Source organism: Trachurus trachurus, assembly GCF_905171665.1.
Source record: "Trachurus trachurus genome assembly, chromosome: 9".
NCBI lineage: Eukaryota > Metazoa > Chordata > Actinopteri > Carangiformes > Carangidae > Trachurus > Trachurus trachurus.
Window position 1 is genome coordinate 26,251,137 of NC_139895.1, and position 27,766 is coordinate 26,278,902.

The 27,766-nt window shown below is 42.3% G+C and overlaps 1 protein-coding gene across 1 annotated transcript; it reads right to left on the bottom strand.

Annotated features, from left to right (window-relative positions):
- Positions 1-3,200: 3,200 nt before the first annotated feature.
- cemip2 (cell migration inducing hyaluronidase 2) lies at positions 3,201-27,144 on the bottom strand. The gene is made up of 24 exons (XM_083978741.1): positions 26,930-27,144; positions 23,781-24,132; positions 23,477-23,617; positions 22,786-23,353; positions 19,140-19,309; positions 18,694-18,885; positions 17,444-17,613; positions 15,779-15,991; positions 14,686-14,891; positions 13,963-14,032; positions 13,264-13,392; positions 12,494-12,582; positions 11,048-11,179; positions 10,612-10,647; positions 10,169-10,324; positions 8,441-8,618; positions 7,316-7,531; positions 7,002-7,213; positions 6,513-6,695; positions 6,178-6,397; positions 5,990-6,091; positions 5,734-5,879; positions 5,500-5,606; positions 3,201-5,393 (listed from the first exon to the last, which is right to left on the bottom strand). Exons 2-24 carry the CDS (start codon positions 24,112-24,114, stop codon positions 5,194-5,196), a joined length of 4,170 nt encoding a protein of 1,389 aa, XP_083834867.1. The 5' UTR covers positions 24,115-24,132; positions 26,930-27,144; the 3' UTR covers positions 3,201-5,193.
- Between the last annotated feature and the right edge of the window lie 622 nt (positions 27,145-27,766).

Genomic DNA, 27,766 nt, shown 5'->3' on the forward strand with positions numbered 1-27,766 from the left:
TTAGCCAGTATCATGCAGCGTGGAAAGTACATGGCATATTTTCTAGTAATAGCTCCGACTGGGACAAGGCTATAACCGTCACACCCATACCTCTTTATCTACAGGTAGATAAGGTTAATTCACTGTCTAATGGGCTGGGAAACTGATGAACCATTTGATGTTAAAGGGTAATTGACTGTGTCTGAGTGGTGTTGTGTGTGAGTGGCGATCAGGAGATTTAGTTTGTGTGTGGTGGGGGGAGTATCACTCTCAGAAGCATAGGTGTCAACATACTGTCAGCGAAGATTACGGACATCATTAAAATATTCCTTCTGTGACCCTAAAGTGAACCCACCCACCTCTGCACTGACTCATCAGCAACAAACCGGTGCAACTCTGGTCAATGTCTGCACCGGCTTCATTGCTACACTCAGTCAAATGTTGGAGGAGGCCGAGTGAAGTGTTTGGCTTGTTTGCTTATGCTACATCATGTCTCCCCTGATCCCTGAAACCCACTCTTGAGTTAAGTGACAGTGAATGAACTTCGTCCTCCTTTCCTCGTGTGATGACACTTGAGCAGAGAGGAAACTGAGGGCCGGACATATAATCAAATCATTGACCCCAACCTGCATGTCTTTAGTGCTGTTACTGTGACATTAAGCAGACAGGAGATTTACATTACTCCTCAGGGCAGCGAGGACACAGGGAGAGGGGTTGTCATGGTAACGGACCCCTACATGGCTGTCAGAATTGGTTAATTATTCAGGACCACCATCACTGAGCATCAGCGGGGAATCAACTGGAACCGCTCAGCCGATTGAATGGTGAGATTAAAAAATAATATGATGTGGCAAGTAGGGGAATCCAGATAAACTTACCTTGGATATAGGCTACTAAACTGTTCCAGGCTCCAGGGTGGGCTAATGAGTATTCACTGCTCTGTGCGCACAGTTCATGTCTATGCAAAATGTGCACACACCACCGGTAATCCACTAAACTAAGGACGGCAGGAAGCTATCCTTTCAAATATCAGTAGTAATGTGAGTTGATTTGATCAGGCTCTGTGCAGTACATACTGTAGCTAAATGTAGCCATGGTCTGTGTACACTAAGTAGATATTCATGCAAGTACATAATTAAAATGAAGTTACTGCATGCTTAGGTCAGACTTGTTTAAATACATGTAATGCTACATAAATGTAGAATTTAAAGAAAAAGAAAACTAACAAAAGGTAACTTGCAGTTTGGCTAAACAGCTACAAACCAGTCAGATCAACAGCCAAACCCAGTTGCAGCCACAGTAGATGGTGAGAAGGCAACAGTCAATCTTCCTCTTATTATTCAAAGCTGTAACACAATAATATGAATGATGTTGCACTAATGTGTTGTACTTAAGACATTGTCCCACATCCACTACTAGTAGTAGTTTGTTGTAATGGATACAAATACTGAAACTATCATCAATCATGCTGAAACTAGCCTAGCTTAGAGCAGAGTAGAGAGGACATTGTGTGGTGATACTGTGTTTTCCCATTGTCTACTCTTAAACATGTTTTCAACGGCATGGTGCAGTTTTAGGTCTTCCATATCAATGGTTGCCAGTTTGAAAATAATCAGTTTAAAAGACAAAATTGACGTTTTATTCTGTGCATCTGTCAGAGTTTATTCAGTCAGCCCAACAGATTTAAACCCCTTCTTCTCAATTTCACCTCCTCTATCCTCTCACATTCCGCCTTTGTAATACAGATTTGTCTCCAGTTTTCCTTCTCATTTAACCTTTAGGAGACGTGTTAGAAAGAGCAGAAGAACCAAACACCAAAAACGAGGAGATACAGTGATGTGTCATAATGTCGAGTGCATGTTGCCATAGCTATACCCTTCTCATTAAAACAATATACAGCATAACGCTAAAGGCTACCACCCACACTCTTGCACACACACCAGTCAGTGTCATATTTTTAGCTTTGGCATTTCTCTAATTGTATTTGCGCAGTTCAAAAGCCTGAGTATTACATAATTAAAACTCCACTGTGAAGTCCATCAGTCCATCAGCGCCACATAAAAACATAATAATCAAAGGATTCAAAAGGAAAAACAACAAACAACAAAAGGTACAGATATCAGCACAGATCTGATGTAGGAAATATTGTCATGGCTTGCACTGATAATAACTGAATGTGAAATTTAGACAAGTAGACAAGCCTGAAAAACAAGGCTGTGCAGAGACCATCAGTGAGAAACGGTAGCTATCGCACCACTGTCCCCCCACACATACACACTTCCTTATGACAGATACCTGTGTGTCAGAGGGACCATGTGCACTGTTTTGACTGCGCTGACTGTCACACCAATCAGTCCTCATTTCCAGATTGGTGAGTGTGTGGGAGTACTCATGGCCAGACACCAATTTATGGACAGGTAAATTCACTATCTGAGCCATATGGTGGGCAGTGGTGTGTTAGGGCGGCACCATATTTCTTCAGGCACTGACAGTTTTTATATCCTTTTTTGTTAAGAGCCTTCACACACACAGACACGGTCGGTCTCATGAGGATATATTGATAGCAGTAGCATGACAGTAGAGGTTTGATTTATTGAGGCAACTTCCATTTAAACTTCAAATTGATCTGTTTATTATGCATGTTGCTGTTTGCATTTAGCTTGAACTACTGACTTTAGAATAAGTTGCCTCTTGTGGAGGACAAGTGCATCATTTCCTCACTCCATCTAATCCCTACATCTACAGTAATAGTTTATTTTTTTTGGATCAAAGAGGATCTCCAGAGGCTCATTAAAACTCTACAAATATCCCACTGGCCACCTCTGTGTGTTGATGATTGATGGGGTGATTAAAGCCAGAAGGTTATTACCAGGCTACAGTTTGATGGTCATTTTGTTGGTCTAATAACATCTAGTCACATTATCAATATGAAAATGTAGATTTGCGCCAAGATGAATTTCAGAGCAAAGGAAGGAACTCCTCAAAAATACTAGGCTGCCCCCAAGTGGTGAAGTTGTATACCTGATGCAAAAAGTATATGAATAGACAAGACATTTTTTTCAGTTGTCTGACCTATAAATCACAACAGGCCATTAAGCAAATAACAAAGTTAACAAACAAAAAGATTTTACCACAAAGCACAAATGTTTATTTAATTGGCAACTTCATAACAAATGCTGAGTTTTCCATGTTGAACAAATTGACTTAAATTCTTCCAAATGGCAAAAAACAACAGAAAATACACACCATTGACAACCAGTTTTCCATTACACCTACACTTTGAGTTAAACACCATATTTACAAAGCTCACTTCTATTTAAAAAAAAAAAAAAGTACTCTGGTTGTGCATCTTAAAAGCATCAAATGAACAAAAGGCAAAGGATGGAAACATCTTTCACTAATTCTTTTGCTCTTTAACAGTAGAGTGGTTAAAAGGCAACAAGGTAATTGTCCTCTCTCTATCTCACATGGTCAGTCATACTCTCACACAGTCACACACACTTACACACACACAGTCACAGATTGGTACTCAACGTTGCTCAGTGGGGGAGCCCTGCTCACATCCAAACACCCTCAAAAAGATTACTATATACTGTAAGTCAAAACATAAAGCCTTAATCCTTACAGCTGGTATATTATCTGTATGCATTTTTTGCTGCTCGCTACTGTACAGTCAGGGAAGCATCCTGCAATGAATCTAAACACAGTCTTGGCAATAATGCACATTAGGAAAGTTATAAATGAGGCAGATGAAAGATAAAACATTCAACGCTGTATAAGAAAACAAAAAGAAAAAGAAAAGTTACCATAATATGTGTATTTGTGCTGGACACTTTGCCAGACGCCATTACTGCGAGGAGATAAATAAAAGATGAGATAAAAGATCCAGTAAGTCCATGTAAGAATCCATAAAAAAAAGGTGCTTTAAGTCTTTACTTGTACAGCTGCACGATGATCAGAGGTTTTCCAGTTAAAGATTCAGTTGTTACTGATCTCAGCTACGAAGCTAAACAACGCGTTTGAGGATTAGTGGAAAGAAAGTAATGACCTACACAGTAATAAGTTACCTGTTTAACGTTCAATTAATGTTTTAGAGAGGCAACACAGTTTGATCAGTTTGGCTGCAAACCACTGTATGCCTATGTAACTATTTAAATATCAATATGCATATGGCTTGTGATGACATTATTTCATCAAATAGTCACTAATACACCTAACCCACTGGCTCTGTTGTATTATACTGCATGTTCATTTTCAGCTGTTTAATTCTCAGTTGTGATGGCACTTATTTTAATCATTTCCTTTTGACCTGAGCACATCTAATCCATCTTTCATTTTCATGTTCCAATCGAACATGATCTCATTTCAGGGACAATACAATTTATTTTCATAATTTCCCCCTGGTGCGTGTGTATCTAATGCATTACCGTATGTTTTGTTTTCAGACTCAATCCAATTCAAAGTATTCTCATTCACTATATAATAAATAACATGACTGGTAGGTAGATGTTTAAGGTTTCTTTGGATTTGTCTTTTTCTGTTATTGAAGAAAAACAACTGAGTTACAGTAACGCAAAGCTATTTGATCATTTTGGCTGATAAGGCAAGTTGTGTCTCTCAAGGTGCTATATGTACGTTTTTGCTATCGCTGTTCACTTACCAGTCAAGAGGAAATGTTACTCAAGAGCTGCTGACTCTTGTTTTGTTTCTATTTCTACCACTGATTAGCATGATAACCAGTTGGCCCAGCCCTGTCTTGTCTCATTCATTGTAGCGGTAGCGTCCAGTCTCAGTTCAACAAGAGTCAGAGAAAACGTAGCTCTGATCGGAGGGCGCATTCTAACCTCTTGTTTTGTAAATACAGGGCTGGAGTCTGTAGAAATTGACCATCTCCGCTACCACCTGCTCCCTCTCCAACAGACAACTTGGAGCAGCAGAGAAAACAAACATATAGCAACTTTAAAAGAAAAGTGCATTGACTCAGCGGTCCCAAGACATACTTACACATACACATGCGCACACACACAAACAAAATCACAAAAATACTCCCCCGTCCATAATAAAATACCTTCTCTCCACTTGATATTGGTAAACATCTTGGCTTTTGTTAATAAATTAAAGGTTCAGCAGTTCACATTCATCAGCTGGTTGTGTGTGTTTGTGTACTTGTGTGCAAGAGTGTTTTGGGTAGGTAAGTTGTGTAGTTCACATTGGTCATTGAAGTCCTGTGGCTTTTTTGAGTAGCTCCAGGTCTTTGCGCTTTTGAGCTGCAGGTGGCGTACAACCGTATGCCTCCAGACCCAGGGGTAAGTAGCGCTCCTGCAGCCTCAGGACGTCGTCCGCCTGGCCAGCACGCAGAGAAACCCACGGAGGGGGCGAAGAACCGCCCTGGAAGCCCCAGAGTGCCAGACTCTCTGCGGTGAGAGGCAGCAATAACAGTGTAAGAGAAGGAGACGCTTTGTCCCAAAATACAGTAACTACAGTGATAAAAAGGGAAAGTACTTGGTGTGGTGCACTAACCTTTTCCTTGTAGACTAGCAGCTTTCGCCACCCCAAAGGACATCAGATATGGTGCTACACCATCCAGGCCAACAGGCTGACCTCGCGTCGCCATGAGCACTATTGACCTGTTGAAAAAGAAGTGCAGATTTGTTAAAAAACAAACAAACAAACAAACAAACCAGTGAAACTCTTATGTCAGAAATATAAATGCAATAGGTTGTGGACAGTATTATTGTAATTTTCCTGGCCCACCTCTTTGGTATTCCAGTTTTTAAGAACTGTTCCATCTTGGCATCCATTCTGGAAAATGAGGTTTTCTTGGTGACTTTTCCAGAGCAGGCATCCACTGAGACCAGGAAATAGCCAGGCTGAGAGAAGGCCATGGTCACCTGGTTCACCTGGCCGGTGACAGGAAAAAAATAGGTTGAACAAACCCTGATTCACAGGCCCCAGTCAGATAGATAAAGATGAAGTGTTTGTTTTTGTGCTCGAGGCCTGGCATGCTCACAGTGATAAAAGAGCTGTTATCTCCTCTCTGCTGCTCTTTGCTGCTGAGAGACTTGATTTGTGTCTGGAGGTAGAGGGTCCATGGCTCGCTGGAAAACACAAGCTGAGATAGAAACACATGGGTCAGGAGAGCTGGCTTAAGTTTTAAAGCAGCTGAATAAAGGTTATCTTAGATATAACACCACAAACCTGCTTGGCACCACAGCCTTTGCAGGCGGTTGTGTTCAGAGCTGGCATGGGGATCACTGCTGAGGGAGTCTGGGAGTATTTAGGGTAAGCCTTCGCTGTACAGTTACAGGTCTGTTTGGACGATGTGGTTGCCATGACTTTCACTCTTTCACAGCCTTTCACAGAACAGTAGCTGTGACCGTCACGATCATGCCGGGCCCGCAGGTAGAGCCACAACAAGCTGCGTGTGAAAGGAAAACACAGGGAATAGGCAGAGATTAAAAAAAAAAAAAGTTTAATAAACTATGGAACCTAAAAGAGACAAAAGATGAAAAGACAGATTTTGTTTTTCTCACCCAACAGGTTGGTCAAAGTAGTATTTCCTTTCCATTGGCCTCTTCTGCAGCTCTGCTAGGGATGACACAGTGCCATAGTCTGTGATGTCATCAAAGGTGTTGCTTTGCCGATCGTTGATGTCGGCCATGATCTGAAATGTGGTGTCTGATGGGTAACAGAGTCCCACCAGCACCCAGTCATCTCTGAGTCAGAGGAAGAGAACAAGAGACTCATTGGATACGATTTCCTCCAAGACCATTCAGAGATATCGGCTCAGAATGAAGTCATTACATTACACAAATACATCTGTAAAGAATAATTTCATACAGTGATGTTGTAAATTATCAGTGGTATATATAGAATAGGTACTTTATTATTATTACTAACCCTATTTCTGCATGTTTGAGTGACACATCTGGCTGTGCTACGTCTAAGTAAAATATGTCCTTATTTACAAAAAATGTAAGCAACGCAGCAGCTTTCATCACGCAGACACACTTGTGACTCACTTATCAAAGTTAATGAGCGAGAGGACGACCTCTCTGGGGGCGGGTCCACTCCAGTGCAGAGTGTAGCGCTTGCTCATCATCAGAATGGGCTGGTACTGCTGAGACAGTGCCCCCTGGCTGTTAATCCCCCTCAGCACCAGAGGAGAAGCAGGATATTCATCCCTGCTGATGGATAAACTGAGGCTGGGAGCTCCCTGTGTCTGGATGTACACCTGAGGGAAAGGAGGAGTGGAAAGAGTCAGAGGGAGTGCTCGCTTTACATCGGAGGGACAGAAAAACACAATCGAGGCGCCGTGGACCTGGACATGCTCTACCTGAGAGTAGCGGCCGCTGCAGATCACTCCGCTCCACTGGGACATGTTCACACAGCCAGGATGTTGGATCAGGTAATTGTCTGCTCTGCCGACGTAGGTGTCTCTGTAGCCTGTTACTGACCCGTCCACGTCGTGAAAGATGGAGTTTTTGTCACCGTCCAGGTCGTTCTCTTCAAACCACTGTCCAGGGCGACCAAAGAACGTCGGCAGTCCCACCTGAACCACCATGTAAATACATTTAAGCACCAGTTTAAAATTCAAGGTAGTATTGCTTTGTTTATGTCCCATTAAGTGTCTTTCCAGGAATTATGCTGTTTAATTATTCAATCTTATTGTGTTTCATCGACATAATGTGTTTTCAGACATTTCCATTATGATTATATAAACTCCATCCATGGCATTTCTTTCAAATTTCACAAAAATTAAAACCTTTTCAAAGACTTCATAACTTCTTCACAGAGGATTCTAACTTAAAAAAGACCACTGGAAATGTTAACTGTGTGTTTGAGATGATGCTGTAGTTTCAGATTTAATACTGGAGATACATAAAGACATGTATGGCAAACTGAGTTACTATGTGCTGTTTAAAGGCAGTACTTTGTTCAATACTACCCCAAGGGGGCGCCAGTGATTCACAATGGTTTCACCACAGGTCTGCCTGGATACCTGCCAAGTCTGGGACACTGATCTGAACTAATCGATTTGAGGGGCCATATAAGGGAATAGGGGTGGAGTAACCTGCTAAAGAAAATTGTCAGACCCATTGTAACGGCAAAAGACAAAAGGTGAAGATAAAGATAAATCAAAATCTGTATCTGTCAAACTGGGGCAAACAAAGTAAAAAGAAACAAATCTATGAAGAAAAAATGAAAAAAGAGCTTAAAAAAACTGGATCTTCACGGTCACATGGAGGAATCTGGAGAAGAGTATACTGTATACTACTATATGTCATTAAATACAAACAGTTTTATCTCCCAGTGGCAAATAAATGTGCAAAGAAAGGTTTTATCTTATTTTCCCATCAAATTAGTAAACTACTTGCGTACAAAGTTGAAAGAAACTGGAAATTATTTTTGTAGTATTATGTCTCAAGCAAAGTCTCATCAAACCTGGGTGTTGACTTACATTGGAGTGGAAGCTGAGCTGGGACAAGTTGTTTCTTGGAGTGAGCTGCCAGGTGTTCTTCAGGTTGAATCCCACTGCGCTGGTGTAACGCTCTGGTGTGGGGATGAAGCCGCGAAATGTGCTCTGAGTAAGCCGCACTGGACCGTCATAGATCTGGAAACCTCGGATTGGGAATGTCCTACAGTAAAGACAAGAGAATAAAGAGACTATCATTCAGGACAGTGAAGACCACTGGTTTTAGTCATGGGCTGGCTACAATCCAAACCTTTGAAAGTGTTTCAACTCAACCACAATTCATTCTCAGGCCATGAGATCACTAAGGAGCAGGACATCAACTGACTCAGACATGACCTGCTACATAACTCTTTCAGTTAATTTCACAATTGTAATGGTTTCCCCTAAACTGACTCCACACTATATTACCATTAGTAGTGTAGACACTAGAGTCAACGTAAGGCACTGTTAAATTTCATTTTAAAATGTATGTAAAACAAAATTAGAGTAGAAACAGACCACAAGGTTGAAAATTGTACCCTTTTCCAAATCAAACAGTGTGTCATACAGAGTAGAAGAATTGTTTATTTAGGAAAAAATTAAGTTGGTTAAGTTAATAAGACTCTGCTCTTGGATGAGGCTGAGGTTATCATTAAAAATGTTTTACTTGCCTTCAGATCAGGACCTAAGGTTTCATTTATTTTCATAATGTGGGTGGTGCAAAGTGATTTAAGATTACACAGATTAAAAAAACTACTTGGCACTCTTACGGATTGCTGTTAATGAAACATTGCTGAACTTGTACCGAATTTAAGGATGAAATTATCTGTGTATCTTAGTTAAATGATCTTCTTTCTGGCAAAAAAGAAAAGTGTGTTAGCAGCTCTGGCAGAAACCATGATGACGACAGACAAACTGACTGAGCCAGATGTCACAGTGCGGTCACAAAGCCTGTAAAACGCTTATAAAGTTGTACACTGTGGTGGCAGTGGTTACAAACTGACATAAGCTGCAGTTCTTGAGACAAAAAAAAGTCTGCTATTGCCAATCTCCTGTTTACGTTGCTCTGTTTTTATAAAACAATCTCTGTAACGAGAGAGAAAGACAGAAAGAAAGAGGTAAGGAGGCCCTGAGGGCACATAAAGCTCAAACCCTCCTCTCATTAGGACCGTCCACTTAGTCTGAAATGGCATTAGAGCATGGAGAGGCTCCATAAACGTCCTCATAACGGAAGAGCAATTGCCAGTGAGGCACAAGTAGTGCGAGACGTGTTTGGTCTTATCAAACATTTCTGGTTTACCTGTCAGTGGGAGCACTGTTACAGAGAGAAGAAACAGAACAAAGGCAGTAAATAGAGACATTTAGCTGAGATAAAGAGGAAGCATGTACCAGAGAAGTTCCCCTTGCTCTCAAGTAATCCAGTGTTATAATAAGTAATCACTTTTTATCACAGTTTTCATAAACTGCCAAAAATATAACAGGAAGGAAGTCAAAATAGAACTTCCTTTCACAAACCCACTTAGAGCTAAAAGCAGCTGCAGCAGCCTCATCTGTCCAACCACCTGATTGCCTTGCTGGCTCTCACTCCTTGTTTGTTTGTTTTTTCAGATTATTTCTCAAGAAACTCCTCCAACACCGTCTCAACATAGTTTGATTTGAACCTTTCCACTCAATTCTTCACACGTGTCTCAGCTGTCTTTGTCAGTGCATCCCTCCCTGTTTGTTCCTCCTTACCTGTTCCTAGGCAGTGTCCTCATCTTTCCATCAGCCCCTCCTGGTCCCCAGTATTTATTCTGTCCTCCGTTGGTCCCCCTGTTTCGGCTTTCACCCACAAACAGAGACTGTGTCACCTCCTGGCTGGAGCCTTCATCCTTGGGGTAGCTGCCATCACTGGAGAATTAAAGATGATAAGGGAATAGTCATTAAAACATAAATATCATACCTACATGCTGATGTTTGATGCTGTCTGCTTTTAGGAATGAAAGATGAAGAAGAAAATAAGTGTTGAACTGTGTTAAACAAGAAAGAGATGCTTCAGACCCACAGGAAATTTAACAAATCTGATTTCAACTCAGTATCTGTCATTCACGATCTAATGGTTTCTGGCAAGTTCACCAGGTAGAGGGAGAAGAGGAGATAAGAGCACTCAGACATGAGTGATTGAGATGAGTACACACCTGGCAAAGGATAATCCCACTCCATTGTCTGCAAAGCTGAAATCATAAAAAGAAGCGAATAATAAGTATGTATTATTCTCAGCACACAACTGTTAATGACCTGTGCAGGTAAAACAAGTAATCAAGGTGCCTATAAATAAAACTGAAGCATCTAATCCGTGACTACTCATAAAATAGTTCACTGTCAGTTCATTACTACAACTTCAAAAACTATGGTAATCAATCCAGGAGGAGAGTTAAAGTAAAATGTGTTATAAATAGTTGATGATGTCATCACAGGGAGTTTTTATGATTACAACATACATCATTTCATTACGTTAATAGCACAGATTCTCAAATCCCTTTTTTCTTCTTCTTTTTTTGGATCCCGTCCTGTTTTTCAGCAGAAATATTAGTCCTCAGTTTCCTAGAAGACACTACGAGTCACTCGTCTCACCCAGAGTTCTTAATGATGATGTCACCGCCCCGTATCCACGCTCCCAAGTCGTTGTTCTTGAAGGAGATGAGAGTGTCGATGACCGCCGCCACCCGAGGACGGCTGGGGTCAGCATTCTGGTGTGGTCTGAATCTGAAAAAACGCACATGTAGATACAGTATATACACACAGTTTTATTACTGTACTATTGTCTCTCCATCAACTACATTCATTTCATCTGAGGTTTTCAACCTGACCACAGTGTGGTAGTTTTTTATGTACATGTGGTCGTCATATACTGCTCAGCACATTCTACAACACATATTACAGGTGGAATTGTAGACCATATGTCATTAAATACAAATGGTCTTATCTCCCGATGGCGGATAAATTTGCTAAGAAAGGTTTTATCTTATCTTCCCATCAGATTAGGAAAAATCTTGCGTACAAAGTTGAAAGACACTGGAAATGATTTTTGTAGTTTTCACAAAGGAACATGGCTTATATCTTTTTATAGCGTAATGGTGGCAATGAATTCATGTTAGGCCTCGCCATAAACATCAGCATTTATAGTCCGGATAACATTAACATCCAGAACTGAGTGGAAATCTGGCTGTTCCTTTTTAAAATTCCTTGTTGTGAACCAGAGGAGGAGCATTAATTTGAATGTGACGCAAGATGAATGAATGGCCAGAGGTTTACTTAAATCAAAAGGAAATTGGAAATATGGGAATTATTAATAGTTAATATCCTCTTAGGATTCCCGGCAATCACTCAACACTCAAGTCTTCCTCTCTCATGTAGGATTACTACTTGCTTCGCATTTTAACATTTAAAATCCTCCCCCTCATACTTCTGCCCACATGCATATATTCGTTCTCACACTCACACACACACACACACACACGGGCCAGTACTCTCAGTGGACACGTCAGATTTTTTCCGTCTGGTTGAGGGCTGTATTTGGGTAGGGAGCTACAGAGTGGAAATTCTATCTGTGAAGCCTTGTTTTCTCTGTCAACATTAGCCTGACAGACCTTCCACTAAAATGCAGTAAAAGAGTAAAAGGCCATCTATCTATCCCAGTCAATGGCCATATCCTAGTAGATATACCATAAAAAAACTATAAATACCTTAATTTATAAAACAATTATTGACAGTGGAACTAAACAAATATATTAGTAAGCCACAGATACCTTAATATTTACATAGTGTAACACCACACCACGGTGCATATGTTGGACCACGACAGACTGTCTAATAGTGCACAATCATAGGCTTTGTGCAAAAACCTATGCAGTGCACTAGTTGCTTGTGAGTCGATATTCATTGGTACACATTCACAACAAACTAATACATAATACTAAGAAAACTCATCTCTAAGGTGCAATCATTAAGTCTATAAACAATGACGGACTTTACACCTCTGAAATTATAAAATGCTGTTGCACAGACATCTGCACACACCTGGCACTGTTATCTAGACACTGGTATTCCCGGGGGTCAGCAGCACTTGCATTGGTGGTCTTCACTCCTTTATCAATGAACAGTCCTGCCTGGGAAGAAGAAATCATAATTACTTTAGAAAATAAACTTTTCTCGAAAACTGCACACATTTCCAAGACGGGCCAGAGGTTGATTTCTGCTGGACTGACATAAACAAGACTACTAGTATATTTTACAGTGTGAGGCCTGGGGTGATAATAAATGTACTAAATTTAAATCCTGGGCCAACAGAGTTATATAGTAAATGCCGTACAGGGTACTGCAGAAAGTGGAGAAAGTGAATAGTTTATGTGAACGTGCAAAGTATGTTTCCATACTCCATATGATATGGATTAGTTTTGTATATTTAAAAATCGTGATGTCTGTGTGTTTGTGTGTCTATTTTATGTACATGGAAACCTGTGCTCTGAGTTGGTCTTGTGGTATAAGCACGGTATAGTCTTAAACCTCGGGGCTCCTTCCTCTACAAGAGAGGCTGCTGTGGTCGGACTGGACAAAGAACTTACAGTTCACCTGCCCGACTTCTGTCATTACACAACAGAGCACTATTGTAGAGCCTGCTTGTGTATGTGTGTGTGAGTGTGCACATGTATGTGTGTCCCCACTCCTCTTTGGCCAGAGCCAAGTGACTAGGCAGAAAAATATGTGCAATTTTTTCACAGGTTATTAACAGAGTAAATACAACCACTGAAAAAAATGAACAGTTTAAAGATAAGGAGCACCGATGATACCTTGAAGTTGGAGTGTACACGGTTGTTGTAAAAAATCCCCAGGGGAGTGAGCTCTGCCTTGGTCTCTGGTACCAGCCCATGAGAGTCTCCAGTGGAAGAGCTGTGGAACACAAACCATATGCCAGCGTCCTGCAACAGGAAGGAAGAGTGCAGACATCAGGGCAACATATGCTTATACAGGCTCCCTATATAGGGGATTCTTAGTAAACAAAAAAAAGAAGTATACTTCAACTTCCACAGTTAGTAAGAGTAAAGAAGGTTCAGCTCAATGGCCAGCCAAATTAACTTTAAGGTTGAGCAGATATTGACAGACAACCTTCATATCACACAAACGCCACTGCCAGTAAGTGATATACTTCATAACGCTCCCCTGTGAATTTCCAGATTGTTTGTGCCAAATGAAAAGAGATTGGATCAGAGATCCTTGTCTTTTACTTTCATATATTAGAGGTCTCACTCTGTTATTACACCCCTCTATCAAACACTAAGCCACCGAAATCCCATTTTATTGATGGATCACTTTTTATTAGAATATAAATCTTCAATTTTTATTATATAAAGTTTAGGAACAGTCAAGCCACTGCAGCTTCAGTCTGTATATCACTCACACACTGTCCTTGTTTGTCACTCCTTCTTTCTTAATCGTTTGTTAAAACTTATTTTGAAGCTGTTTTTCTTTGATAACTCTGATGTTATTACCTGAGAGCCAGCAGCTGCGTTGCTGATGAGGTTGTTATTAGGGTTGGCGATCCAGAACGTTGAGACTGCCCTGTAGATCAACCCCACCACGCACAGACACACACACGTGGACACACAAGCAAAAAGATGATATTAAAAGGGCAGTACCTTGGCATACCAGAGACTATGACTTATGAGCAGAAGACAGATCAAAGTGATATGGTAGAAATCCCCTTCATAATCCACTCCTCTCCAACATAAACCCTGGACTGGGTGAGTTCTGCCAAGACTCTCTCTCGCGCGCACGCACACACACACACAGACACACACTGTGACCTGATCCACCTGGAAACAGACCTTGCTGCTTTCCTCACAGAGGAACTTCTCTTGTTCTTGCTCCGACATAAAAACATCCCATGGAGAGATCAGGTTGTTATTGCATGGATAAAACCACCATGCCGGTATCTCTCACACAGACTACACTGTATCTCTCTCTCATGAACATGGGCCCTCTGTCTTCTCTCAAAGTATGTCTGCATTATCTCACCAGACTTTCCGCAGTCAAACACTTACTCTGACACAGATACAGTTCCAAGTTAAACAAATCATTTGTGTAGTTTTGCCCCCATCGTTTACTTGTTTTCTAGCTACTCAGTGACGTGTTCTTGATGGTGGTGCAGACTCTCATGTTGATATAAAGCTCTCTATTCAAATCTCTAGTCAAAGACACATTATGTCCCGTACTTGCACTCTGTGCTGGGTAAGGGAGTGTAGCCCTTGTAGACTTTGTCCTTGATGCTGGTGCAGAGTGTGTCATTGCGGTCAGTGGGCAGCAGAGTCCCGGGTCGGGTCAACAGGCCAAGGTTGTGGTAGAAAGTGTTACGCTGCTCAATCCCGTCCTCAAGGAAAAAACAGTGACCCAGCGTGTCATAACCTATGGTGTTCCTCACCTGGGTCAAAAAGGGAAGATCAGAGGACATAAAAAAGACTTAGTGAGCTCAGGATGATTTCCACAGCACAGTCCTTGACAGAAGAGAAAAATAAATACTGTTTTCCAAGGGATGGGAATTTCACACCTTATGGAAATATGCAGAAAATCCTGGTAAACAAGAGAGCCTGTTAATGATCCACAGGGAAATAAATGACATTCCACGGGGTAGATGCCCGCCTCCTTAAATACATACAATTCCTGAGAGAATTTGCTACTAATAAAATTATTTAGCTGTGTAGACAATGTTGGTATGAAGAGAGCTGCTGAAGAAGACTGCAGAAGACACACAACAAAATGATCTTCACATGCTCATTGTGCCAGAAGTGAAACAGGAAAAAACAGCAGTCACACAGTGTAATCCAAAACTTTGTTAACTCCATTTCCTATATGAAGCAAGGAAGAATGCCTTTACTCTGATGGCCTCAAGGACAAAACACTGAGCCATCGCAGTTTGACGTCATAAGGCATCACACACACACACATACATGCACAATCACAAAGGCCACACAGAGAGATATTGATTGGCAGTTTATCAAACATGACCTCACTTGATTTTACTGTTCCAACAAGTATAGAAAAGCATTCCTATCTATCCAAAGAGACAGAAAAACAGGCCAACTTGTGATGGAAAAAAGAGATTAGGCAGGAGGGTTTGAAGAAGAGACTATATAGAACAAGACAAAGACAAAGGATGAAGGAAACAATTACAGTAATCTGGGCTGTTACTGATGAGCGTTCAACAGTCTCTATCACATGGTACTCATTAGTAAGTGCTGCTTACATCTGTCATTTCATTATCTCATACCTTACAGACTGACTCAGCACAGCCACACACGCTCCACTTACCAGCAAACCATTGGTGGCGTGGATGGTGAGACAGCGGGAGAAGGAGTGGTGTATGGAGAGTCCGTCCACATAGGTAGGCTCCGAGTAGCCTCCTTTCTGGTCGACATCCCCGCACATGTGAAAGTGGAGGGGGTAACGGCCCGTCTCTCTCTGCTGACCCATGTTTTTCAGCTCCACATCGGACAAATGCACTGATGAGAAGTTACCTAAGATCTGATGGTGTTGGAGAGAGAGAAAACCGAGACCAGAGTGGAGGATAAGTCACAAGACACGAGAATGTTTTAAGAATTGATCAAGCAATAACAATGAGCTACAGTGGCCGTTTGGGGGGAAACGCAACGTTCAGATTTGGACACAAAAGTAGGCTTACTGTCTAGCCACTCTGGTCCAGTTACAGGTTTAGGTCTACAGTGCAATTCTGTGTTTGCCTATGGTCCCATGGGGATAAGAGCAATAGCTGTGTTGGCACCATGCTTAAGTGAGTCAAACTTGTCCAGAATCAGTAACACAAGCATAAATAAAAAGCTAGATAGATATGCACACATGCAAAACACAAATGTAACAGGAAGCAAATTCAGTCAGACACGAATGTCAACAAATAATCTGATACAAATATGCTGTACAATGCTCTCCAGGAGGCCTTTCTGTGGGTATGGCATAATCCACAAGGCCTGGTTCTTGTTAAGGAGGTATTGGCCAATCCCTCCAGCTAGCTTTAACTCACCCACTTTCCCTCTCTTTCTCTCTCTCTCTCTGACACAAGCACACATATACACATGCATACCTAATCAGAATACAGTATATGCCACATATGATGCCTCCAGCTATATATCTTCTGTATATATTCATGTAAAGGGGGGCTCTTGCAAGCACATACAAATACACACACAATGGACTGCCAAGGTTTTAGACAACTGTCCAGGTGGGAGCAGTGTGAAAAATGGACTGAAGACATTGTGAAATGCTGAGTGCTGCGTGTGTGGTGCTGCTGTTATTGACAAAAAGTTATTTTTGAGGCAGATTGTGTAATTCAGTAAAAGTGTTTAGTTGGAGACAATTAATGTGGCCAAAAAATGTTAATGTGGAAAGAAAAAAATCTGTTTATTTTGTTTAGTACATGGGGGACACGTTACTGTACATCGAGCCTCAGGAATGTTTTTTGCCACACATGTGAATGGAGTTGTGCCATTATTAACTAGATTACAGTGAACTCATTGCCTACATAAAGACCCACAGAGGTCAGGAAGAATTGAAGGTTCAAATAAGTGTTGTGCTTGACCCTAATCTGTCTTCTTTCTTAAGTGTTTGCTCCGATTTATGGACTGCACATGTTCTAAAGAAGAAACATCAAAATAAAAGCCTGAGGTGTAGAGGCTGTTAGGAGAAAAACAGAGAGAATGGCAGTGAGACAAGTCACGGTACTTCGGATAACTAACCGAGCTGGGACCATGAATAACCCCTCTCATTTAGCATAGCATATGAATATGGAATGTATGCACATGTGAGCTCTGCAGCATGGAAACCGTCACGCTGATTACTGCAGACATGGTGACCTTTAATGAGAGTGTAAAGTCATGCTAAAATGTGCAGACACATACATCGGAATATACATCATTTAAACAGGAGCCGGTGTTATAAAATAAGTTAACTAGAAATAGGACACACCTTGATATGGCCTCCAAAGGTGTCGTGGTTGTAAAACTGGCACATGTTATTTCCGTAGCAGGAGTTTTCCATTTCTCCGTATATGAGAATGTTTCTGGAGAGCAGAGCCACCTCAGCACGCATGTCCACCCCATCGATGATCTCCCCGACATGGTTATACTGAGGCCTCCCTGAGGAACACAGACAGGTCAGTTCTTGGTCACTGGAAAGTAGGTGACATTATTGAAAAACAATCACTGCAGGTGAAGACGAAAGTGTTTGTTTTTTTATGAACACAAGTGTCAATTGCTCCATTCCCTCCAAAGAAAGCAGAAAATAAATGAACACTTCAGGAAACGTGTTACTAATTAACATGGCAACACAGTTTATCTTCTAGCCCTTGTGTAACCTTTCAAATTGAAACACACACACACACACACACACACCTTTCCATTCATGTAACATTTACACACCCAAACAACTATCCACACACCAAATCGATCAAAATAACAAGACACACAAAAAGCAAAAGCAATCAAATACATGTGAAACACAAAATAATCAGCTCTTCAACACTGTGGAAAGTACCAGAGCCCTCAGGGAGCAGATGCCAATATTATCGCACAGCAGTAGTCCTGCAGCTGCTCAGCCCTTCCTCATGGCAGCAACACAAAAATTAGGTACACACACAATCCAGTACACCCTTCTCTTCTTCAGGAAGGGAGTTGGCGCTTGTTGACACCGAGGGAATGAGCTAAAGAAACATTTCAAATGGAGAGATGGATAAAAACTAACAGACTGTGAAAGAAGAGGCAGAAGCTCGGAGGGTGTGAAGAATCAAAATCCACACACACCCACTGCACTTTTTTTAAGATGAAGTTACTATCACAACATAAGCTGACAATCTCTTTTTAGCCTCCCCCACTAATCTTTAAATCATCATAACAACAGAGCAGGAAACTATATCTCTCTGCACCGCAGGATTAGTAGCACTGCACCTGCTAATCACAGATATAAACTATAATAGAGAATGAGAGTGAAATGTTATTTGTCTTCTTCTGCTCCTGTCACAGTATTAGCCAAGAGTCTCACCACAGTCTCACTTTGCGTTATCTTTTCCTTCCTGCTATTAAAATGGTAACGTGCAGTACAAGCCTCAGATTGCAAGCCACACACACACACACACACACAGGCAGGGATAGGGGAGCTCCAACAGAAGACAAACAATCACACGCAATCCAGAAAAGTAGAAAACAGCTATTCTCTCTCACCTTGTATCCTGACCTGCCTGCTGGTGCAGTGAGGGCAGGGCAGCAGGGTAAACTCTTCAGCCTGGTGCATGGAGTAGTCCGTGCTGGCAACGACAACACGATCCCCAGCTTTCCAGGTCTGCTGCACTTCATCCTGCAGGTTTAACACCACCTGGTCCACAGCATCCACCTGAAAGCCTGAGATGGGGAAACCTGGAGGCACACAGCATAGTGCTTCACTAAAAGGCAACATACTGTAAGGCCACAACACGCATAATAACATGACACAGAACTGAATTCTGTTATTGTCTTTAACACTTGACGTGACTTCAGGACAAGCATGTAATAAATAAATGAATAAATATCCCAAAGACTGTGTTTTTTTGTTTACATACTATCAACACTGAACCATGTACTATGTTACTACCACTACTTTTGAACTGATATCGTCATAAATCGTTCTTCACCATTCTTCCATTCACTGTAGGCTGTGACTGAGAAGCCCACTCCATCCACGGTGGTGAAGTTGCGTCTTGCCAGAGCTCTCCCTCCCGTGTCGTGGTTTTCATGTTCCCTGACGTCCTCTGTGCATGATGCGTTACCGCCATCTATCACAGACACCAAAGCCCACGCCTGCCTAGAGAGACGGAAGAGAAAGAAGACTTTACACAGAGTAGTTTCACACATTCATATCACAAAACAATGAATAATCAAATCCTGGGCTTTCTTTTCCCTAAGACTTTATTTGGATGGTGAAAATAACTTGAAGCAAAGCTGAAAGATACACATAGTTGATGAGACAAGTCATTAAGACATTTGCTTCAGCTTTGACCTCATTCTCATTTGGACAGTCACATGGCCACAGAAAAACAAATACGCCTTTTTAAACTTTTGCACGTTGACAGAGACTAATCATGGTGGCGGTGCAGATATTTTTTCAAACTCTATTAATGAGAAAATAACTTTGCCAAACAGTGAAAGTTAAAGGTAGATGCGTCAGCTAGAGGCAGCACAAGAATTAGTGGACTCGTCTCCGTATAGAAGGATTTCATATAAAGTGTCCTCTAAAAGTTTATGTAACACTAGAGATGCTAGGACAGCTAGTGAGATAAAGGGTGTGACCTGAAGTGAGTAATAATGTTTCACTGTGTATGAATGTCTGTGAGGCATCAGGGTGAAATGTGGCTATCCTTGATTTATGACTGGTGAATGTGTCATATAATGATAAAAAGATGGAGAAGAGAGGAAACCAAAAAACAAAAAAATCAAAATTGAGCGAAAAAGGTTTCAGGAGACCAACTTTTTACTTTTACTCCATGTCCTTCCTTCTTGCTTCACTGCACACTGTCTTGTAAAGAGGGTATGTTAAGATAATTATTCTCCAATGAGATTATAATGATTAAATAAGAAAAGTCAGAAATCATGTGAGTGTGAGGGTGTGGGTAGCGAATGGGATTGGGCGTGCTTAAGAGGATGTATGACCTAAAAAGAGGCCGTATAGTGCAACCAGGCGAGCCGTCAATGTAATAAATGTCATGCCCTTAACCTCTTAAAAATGACGTCTTGCTTTTTTGTTATCGAGGGAACAGCTGAAGGAGTCTGAACAAGCTTAAAGCCTTCACGCTATTCACAGACGGAATATTTGAAGACCATTGTTTAACTGCGACCTGTCCATTATATTCTTTATCTTCACAAACTGAGCGCGACCACCATGACCTTCTCCCAGAATTGAACCATTCAGAAGCTTATTTTTAAACCTATATCTGGCCAGACAGCTGTACAGTGTGATAAACTGCAGGAAAGTGAGTATGCTGAAGTCTCTTGTTTCCAATAAGACCCCACTGTAAACAGTGCCAGAGGCAATTTCCCAAATTTACCTTCACACAGCTATACTTCATCAGGACTGCAGTAAAGCCTGCAGCTCATGGCACATCTGAACATTGGGAAAAAGTGATAAAATGCTCCATCTACTCTTTGGAGAACTACTTTAGGAACGAAAAAAAAGGAAAACAATTAAACATGTACACAAGAGAGAGAAATCATATTTCCGGTGTTTACCTGGAAAACCTCCCAGAACATTAGCAGCAGTTTGTGATTCTATCAAATCCGACATGCCTCTGTGTTAATACCTGGCTCGGGGCATTATACTTGCTCCGCTGGGATAATTACAACCGAAACCTGTTTTCCTAAAGATGAAAGAGTCACTGCAGACTCCACTGATACACAAACAGGATCCATCTGGAGAAAGATGCACCCTTTTCTGTCATTACAGCCCCGGTGAGTGGCCCTCTGCAGTTTTCCTGTTGAGGAAAATCAAGAAGGCTCATTCTGTCCTCTGGCAGCTAATGCGCAGCCTGTGAGAGATGACTCCACATACACACAAAAAAAGAAAAAGAAAACAAGCGAGCAAATTGGTGTTTAACGTTTTCCATTTTCCCTACATCCTTGATTTAATGCTCATCAGTATTTTAACAACCTCATTGTTTGACCGGGAAATGGGAAATGTGTGAAGGCCAGGGGTGAATTCACAACAGGCTGATGTGAACTTGTGTTTACATGTGTTGAGTGTTCCCCTGAGAGGCAAAGATTAAAGACAGAGAGGTCAACAGGCACGAGGCCGGAGCCAATACATTCAATTGTCTGTGCAAAGAAGGACGTCACTGTGACCAACCTATTGAAATTTGAAGGTATTTTGGATGGTATGGTCGCTTGTGCTTGTTTACTTTAATGGAGAAAATGTTGGAGATCACATGGAGCTTGTAGAGCACCCAGGTGTTAAAGCACTGACGCGAAATATAAATCTATAATGGCTGAAAACAAAAAAAGGCACAGTCAGTTCCCAAGTATGCTCCTGAGACATTTCCTGCTGTTTCTCCATAACGCCCCACTCCATGTCATAAACTGGTCTACACCATCATTGTGCTCAGTCCTACAGGTCATATGCCTTTACCTCCCGATTCTTTCATCTTAAAAGCACTTGACCTAACAAAGTGTGACTTTAATGACACGTTTAACTGCATGCTGTCTCATAAATACACACTATGTGTTTCCTCCTACTACAAGGGAAATCCACAGAAAGCTCAGATAAAATCTCCACTCCAATAAATGGTGAAAGTGGGTGCACACTTGTTGGTGCGCGCACACACTCACACACACAAGGGCTTTACCGTCTGATCCATTTAAACCACTGTGCTGTGGATTTGAAGGAATTTGTTTGAAGACCTCTGTGCTGCCTTGGCACCCACCCCCAGAAGCGAAATGTGACACTGGAGAAACTGGCGTAGCACTTGGCTTCTCAGCCAGCCAAGGACCAAACCAGGCCAAGCTACAAATAACACAAATAAGTGAAATGCTGTTCTTAAAATTTCCATTGGAAGAAACACACTTTTGCACGTATGTGTTTGGGGTGACAGATACAGATCTAATGTAATGTTAAGCTAAAATGCACTCAAGACTAAGTCTACAATGACCACAATGTACATCACATCCTCAAAACTACTTCCACTCTCTGCCCTTTTTCAAAGGGTTGCATGATGGACAAAAAAAATCTCCTGATTTGCTTCGTTTTACGCAAATCCTGTCAAAAACTGTCCGACCATAACCCCATTATCCTGTACGTGCTTCCTTTCCCGGTAGGGCACGATCCAACGGAAACACAGGAAACAGGAAGACGAATAACTAGGAACGATTCGAGGGAAGAACCCAAATGAAAAGAATGATATGTGAAAGAGGACAACTTTCCAGGGAGGATGGGCATTGAACAAAATGTTGGTATTGTCACTCCGGTGTTTTAAAACTTCAAAAGGCGAGAGGCATATCAGTGGTTGAATGAAAACATCATTAATGAATGACCTTCTTTATCAGCTCCAGGAGACCAAGAATAAACAAAACATTCCCAAAGACTTTTGAACGGAGACAATTTCCCATGGAGAACCAAAACAAACTCTCCATGAACTGGACAAACACAGCTGAACCACACTTATTGTTGTACAGTTTGTCAACAAGGATTCACTTCAGCAACATTAAGAGACAAACCATGAATGTTTTCATTTGTAAAAATATACCTTATTAGTCCTTACGACATCTCTTATTTCATCTGTTGGAATTATTTACCTGTATTTGAGTTCATACACAAAGCTGCTGCCGAGCTTCTCTTCGATGGTCTTCTTGGTTTCATCTAGAAGACTTTTGACGGCAGAGTCTCCAACAGCCAGAGTGACGATACGTCCTGCCGGCAGGGACCGGAGCAGCTGGGTCAGTCGTCGACTGTCATTACGGGAGTCGTGTGTGTCGTAGCGCTCAGACAACAGCAAACTGCCCGTGTCCTGATCCACCACGCGCAGGTTGATGCCTCGGCTGAAGTTCCGCTGGAAGGCATGACCGCCTGTGGCCAGGCCGGAGGCAGGGACGCCTCGGGTCAGCAGAGACCAGGAAACTCTTTTGGTACCATGCAGCTCCAGAGTTCCACCGCTCTGAACGCCAATGAACTTCTGACCGAAGACAGGGACCTCAGGAGCGGCCTTGTCGTCTGAACGCCCCACAAGGGCAATGGTGGCACGAGAGCGGTAGCGACATTTGCGAGCACCGATGTGCAGGGCCCCACCTTCTTCTATGAGGATGTGGCGTGTTCTCAAGGTTATGTTTTTGGAGCCATCAGCATTATCTGCAAACACTACCCGACCTGCGAGAAGTCCAAGGGAGACACACTGTTACAGCCATAAATCTCTAAACTGACAGAGCAGCAGATAAATACAAAATCAATGTCAATGTCAGAGCTCAGAATACTGCCCAACATTGTGCTTACCTCCTGACTGGATGGTCAGTGAGGAGAAGGTAGCAGAAGAATCTAATCTCAACAAATGTCCCCTCTTGACAATAACAGCCTTGTCCGGTTGGTGGCCTGGGTTCCAGCCACTGAGGGACGGGTTGTGATCTGGGCAATTCTCTGTAAACCAATTAGTAACAAATCAGTGAAGCTCATACTTTCCATTAGAACGGGACATGAGAGGATTTACAGCGACAGAACATACAACAGAGAACAAGCTGGAAAACTCATGGGAAGGGATTTAAGATCATAAATATCTGAATCATTAATCCACAAAACTGACCATCTAACACCTCTCCACTTGTAAGACTAAGGACGAGGATGATCGTCAGGAACAAAGCTGCCATCGATGCTCCACAGCAGATCAGTGTGTTCTTCCTCTGCTGAAGGTGTTGAGCACACTCCCTGCGCTGACGTTCCTCCGACAGGTTGAAAGCGACCGGTCTCTCTGGTGGCGGGCCGTGAGGTTTTAGTGGTGGAGGTGGCGGAGCTTTGGCAGGTGGTGGCGAGCGGACCGGAGCCACTCGCCCAGGAACATAACCTGGAGACCTCTGGTGGTTGCCATGGTGCGGAGCCACAAACCCGGGGAAGTGGCTTGGGCCATCACTTGTCGGCATGGTACACGCGTCGGCTACCTGAGGGCAGAAAAGGGGAGAAACAAGACAGATACAAAAGTGTCAAACAACTGCATCACTGAGCCCGTTTGGAACGACTGTCAAAATACAAAAAGGTTTGTGTTTCAGGTAGATGTATGACCTAGAGTCGTTCACAGTCAATGTTGTACTAAATCATTTTAAAAACTTTGATGGGAGTTTGCAAAAAAAAAATCTGATTGAATTTGTCCCACCGTTACTCATGCAATGGAAAAGCAACCAAGCGTCTCATTCATGGACCTCCAGGTAAAGATCCTGGGACGGGGTGTGAAAAGACTATAAATCCACTCCTCCAAAACGGTAAACCTTTCCCCTGGTTGGTTTGGCTTGACCAGAGTGACACTGGCCGCTCTTATCCACACTAACGAAGGAGGCTGTGAATAATGGATCACAACATTCCTGAAACGATGTTAACACAGCCAAAACAGATGGCACCAATTACAGTAGGAAAGGAGGAGAGAGCTCCAGTTTGAGTCTGAGCTGCCTTTATTTCACACGAATGGCTAGCACAACGTGAACTGGAGCCATGCACACACACACACACACACACACACACAGAAAGAAAGAGGGAGAGAAAGGTCATGCAGAGACACACCTGCACACACAGGGGCAGAGGAAATGACACTGCAGAAAAAAGAGCTTCAATGGCACTTTTCTTGAACACAAACATCCTGAACACGGTAATGACAACACCACGCCCCACTATCGGTTTTAGTCAACAAAACGTAAGCAAGTTCACACTTTAAAACATCACAGCTGGACGATAATGACTTGAAGAATGACAAGTCTTTTTTTTAAAGTTATTAAAGGGATAGTTTACCATTTTGGCAAATTTGCCTATTGCCGTAATCCCTATAGTCATAGGAGTAGGTTCATTACCTTTAATTATCGGTGCATGTTGTTTTGAGATCAGCAGGGCAGAGACGTGAGCTGCTCAGTGAACACAATGGAGGTGAACGGTACAGGTTCCCTGTCCCTCATCAAACTCATCAAATAAGCAATCCAACAACTCCAAAACGCTCTCCTGGACAAGTTGTGACCCATTCACAACACTATGAAATAATCATGTACTGTAACATTATGAGATGGAGTTGTTTTCGACGCAAATGCATAGCCGGAACTACATTCCAGACACGGCTGCTGGGCGGAGTGATTTCAAAAGCGCCAAGTAGTTCCAAGTATTTTCTTCATGTGTCTTAATGTTACATAATTATACATTATTATTTCATAGCATCAATAATTAAAAGTAATGAACCTCCCCCTATGACTATAGTGATTATGGCGATAGGCGAATTTGCCAAAATGTTGAACTATCCCTTTAAGGGTGCTAACCTGCAACAACTGTCCAAACTGGTCCAATAAAACCAAAGATGACCTGAAAGTGAGGACTTGCAGGCTTTTAAACCACCCATGGGTCTATCAGTACTTCACACAGACACACAAACGCCTGCAACACACAGACACACACAACCATTGTCTTTACTTGCCAATTCGTCATCATTTCAATCCAGGGGACAACGAACCTCTTCAGCTAACAAACAAAGCAATGTACCATCAAGCACTGCAAGACAAGGGCTCACACAGTTACGTAGGCCACACTATAAGCTGGGTCCAACAGCAGCTCATCCAACCACTTCATCCTCAATTATCTCATTACAGTGTCTCTCTGGATCATTCTTAAGGGCTGATTTTTCCTTCAGAAGAAATCAAATTGGACTGTCAACAGCACAGGCATGCTGATTCCACTTTCTCTCAGATGTTCATTACTCGTCTATGTCCTGCATTAGACAGACTCAGCGGGAGCCCTGTGATGGGATGATCCCCCAGGCATCAGCCTTTCACAGCTCCATCCAGGCTATGTTTTTATTCACATTCCTTGCCATAAAAAGGGCCAAGCAGCTCCCGCTCCTCGTGCAACTAACTGACCTGTCCGAGCATTAAAAACTTGTGGGGTTGTTGGTCACCTCGGGGCAATTCAAGGTCTGGAAAGAGACACAGATCACAGGGCAGATCACTGGACTCACTCATCCTCTGCCTCCCTCTCTCCCTCTCACATTTTCCTGATTTCAGAGCTACTGAATATCAAACAGATGTGGGGGGGAAACACTGGGACAGACCATCACACATTCCTTGGCTGTAAAATCATCCTTCAGTGGGGAAATTGACACTGGCAGTGTAACAAACAGTAAGCCATGTGTTTCCTATATCAGATGTAGGCTATAAGCCGAAACAGCGCTGTCACAACTCTTTCTCAGAGAGCAGCAGCAGTAGTCAGAGTAGCGGGTGAGCTGGCCCACGTTGGAAGAAGGTGAGTTAGTTAAACGTGAAGGTTTTTAATCGCTTGATGATTTATAGGTTTGTTTTGGCTGTAGCCTACAGGCTGCTTCCACTCACACTCTCATCACCGTAAAGAAACACCATTGTATTTCCAGAGGGGCACCAACTTAACTTACCCCCACACAAAAAAGAGGAACTTAAAGGCGAGCACACATAGCGGTAGCCTATGCATGAGTAACAGGCTATCAAATCGGGTTTTCGTTTCCATTGCAGTGTCTTTTGTTCACTTTGACAGCCAACCTATGGATGGACCACGTAGCTAAAACAAAACACACAACTTTCACACACACTACACTACCCTGGACGATAAAAAAAAAGACACCAACTGTCACTTTTTTTAACGAGCTTGATAAGGAACAACGCAAAAAGGTTAACCCTGTTGGCTCTCTGTCTGACAGGCAGCCACAGACACAATGTAGCCCAGGCGGTCGGGAGGTCGTACCGTGTGGGAGACTGTCCTGCTCCTCTCCGGCTCTGTCCATCCGCTCTCCGCCGAGCCGACAGAGACGTTTCCTCCGAGGTGCTGGTGCTGGAGAGACGGGTCAGTGAGCTCTCCTCCTCCTCCTCAGCCTCGTCAGTTCGCTTTCCGTGTCTCTTTTTATGTACTATCTCTTCACATGGTGTTTCTTTTTTATTTTTCCCCCTACTGCTGATGGGCTGTCGTCCGTCCGTCGTTCAGCCCCCAGTCCCACAGAGAGGGGAGCAGGCAGGCGCGGCTTGGGAGCCAGGAAGTGTGATGCGTTCAAGGACTGTGGGAAAAACAGACGTGGCAGCCGAGACAGCGTATTAAAAGCACATGATAACGGTTTAAAGCGATGATGATAATGTATAATGTATTCCGCCGTATAGCTAGTAGTAGCAAAGATATTCAATATACGGATATAAATTATAAACCGTCTTTGGAAGTAGCATTATCACATTATTAGAAACCGCAGTAGCTAGAAGCAATATTTAAAAACCACTGAGGACATGGATCCAAGATATTCTGTAAACTGTGTTTCGCTGCACGAAGCTTTAATTATTACATTTATATAAAACATATTTTATTTTATTTTGATGTAATCAAATTATGTAATTTGTCTCTAGAAGCTATAATTTATTTTTGGAATAAGTGTCATTGGTGTCTTGTAGGGATGCAACACCCTTTAGGTGAATAAACACACAAATTCCCTGAAAGGATGTGAGGGCGTGACCTCACAGGTGTTTACACATGGTCAGTAGGAAGAGTTTCAGAGGTTGTCACTGCTTTAGAAGAAATTGTAGTATTTTAATCTTTATC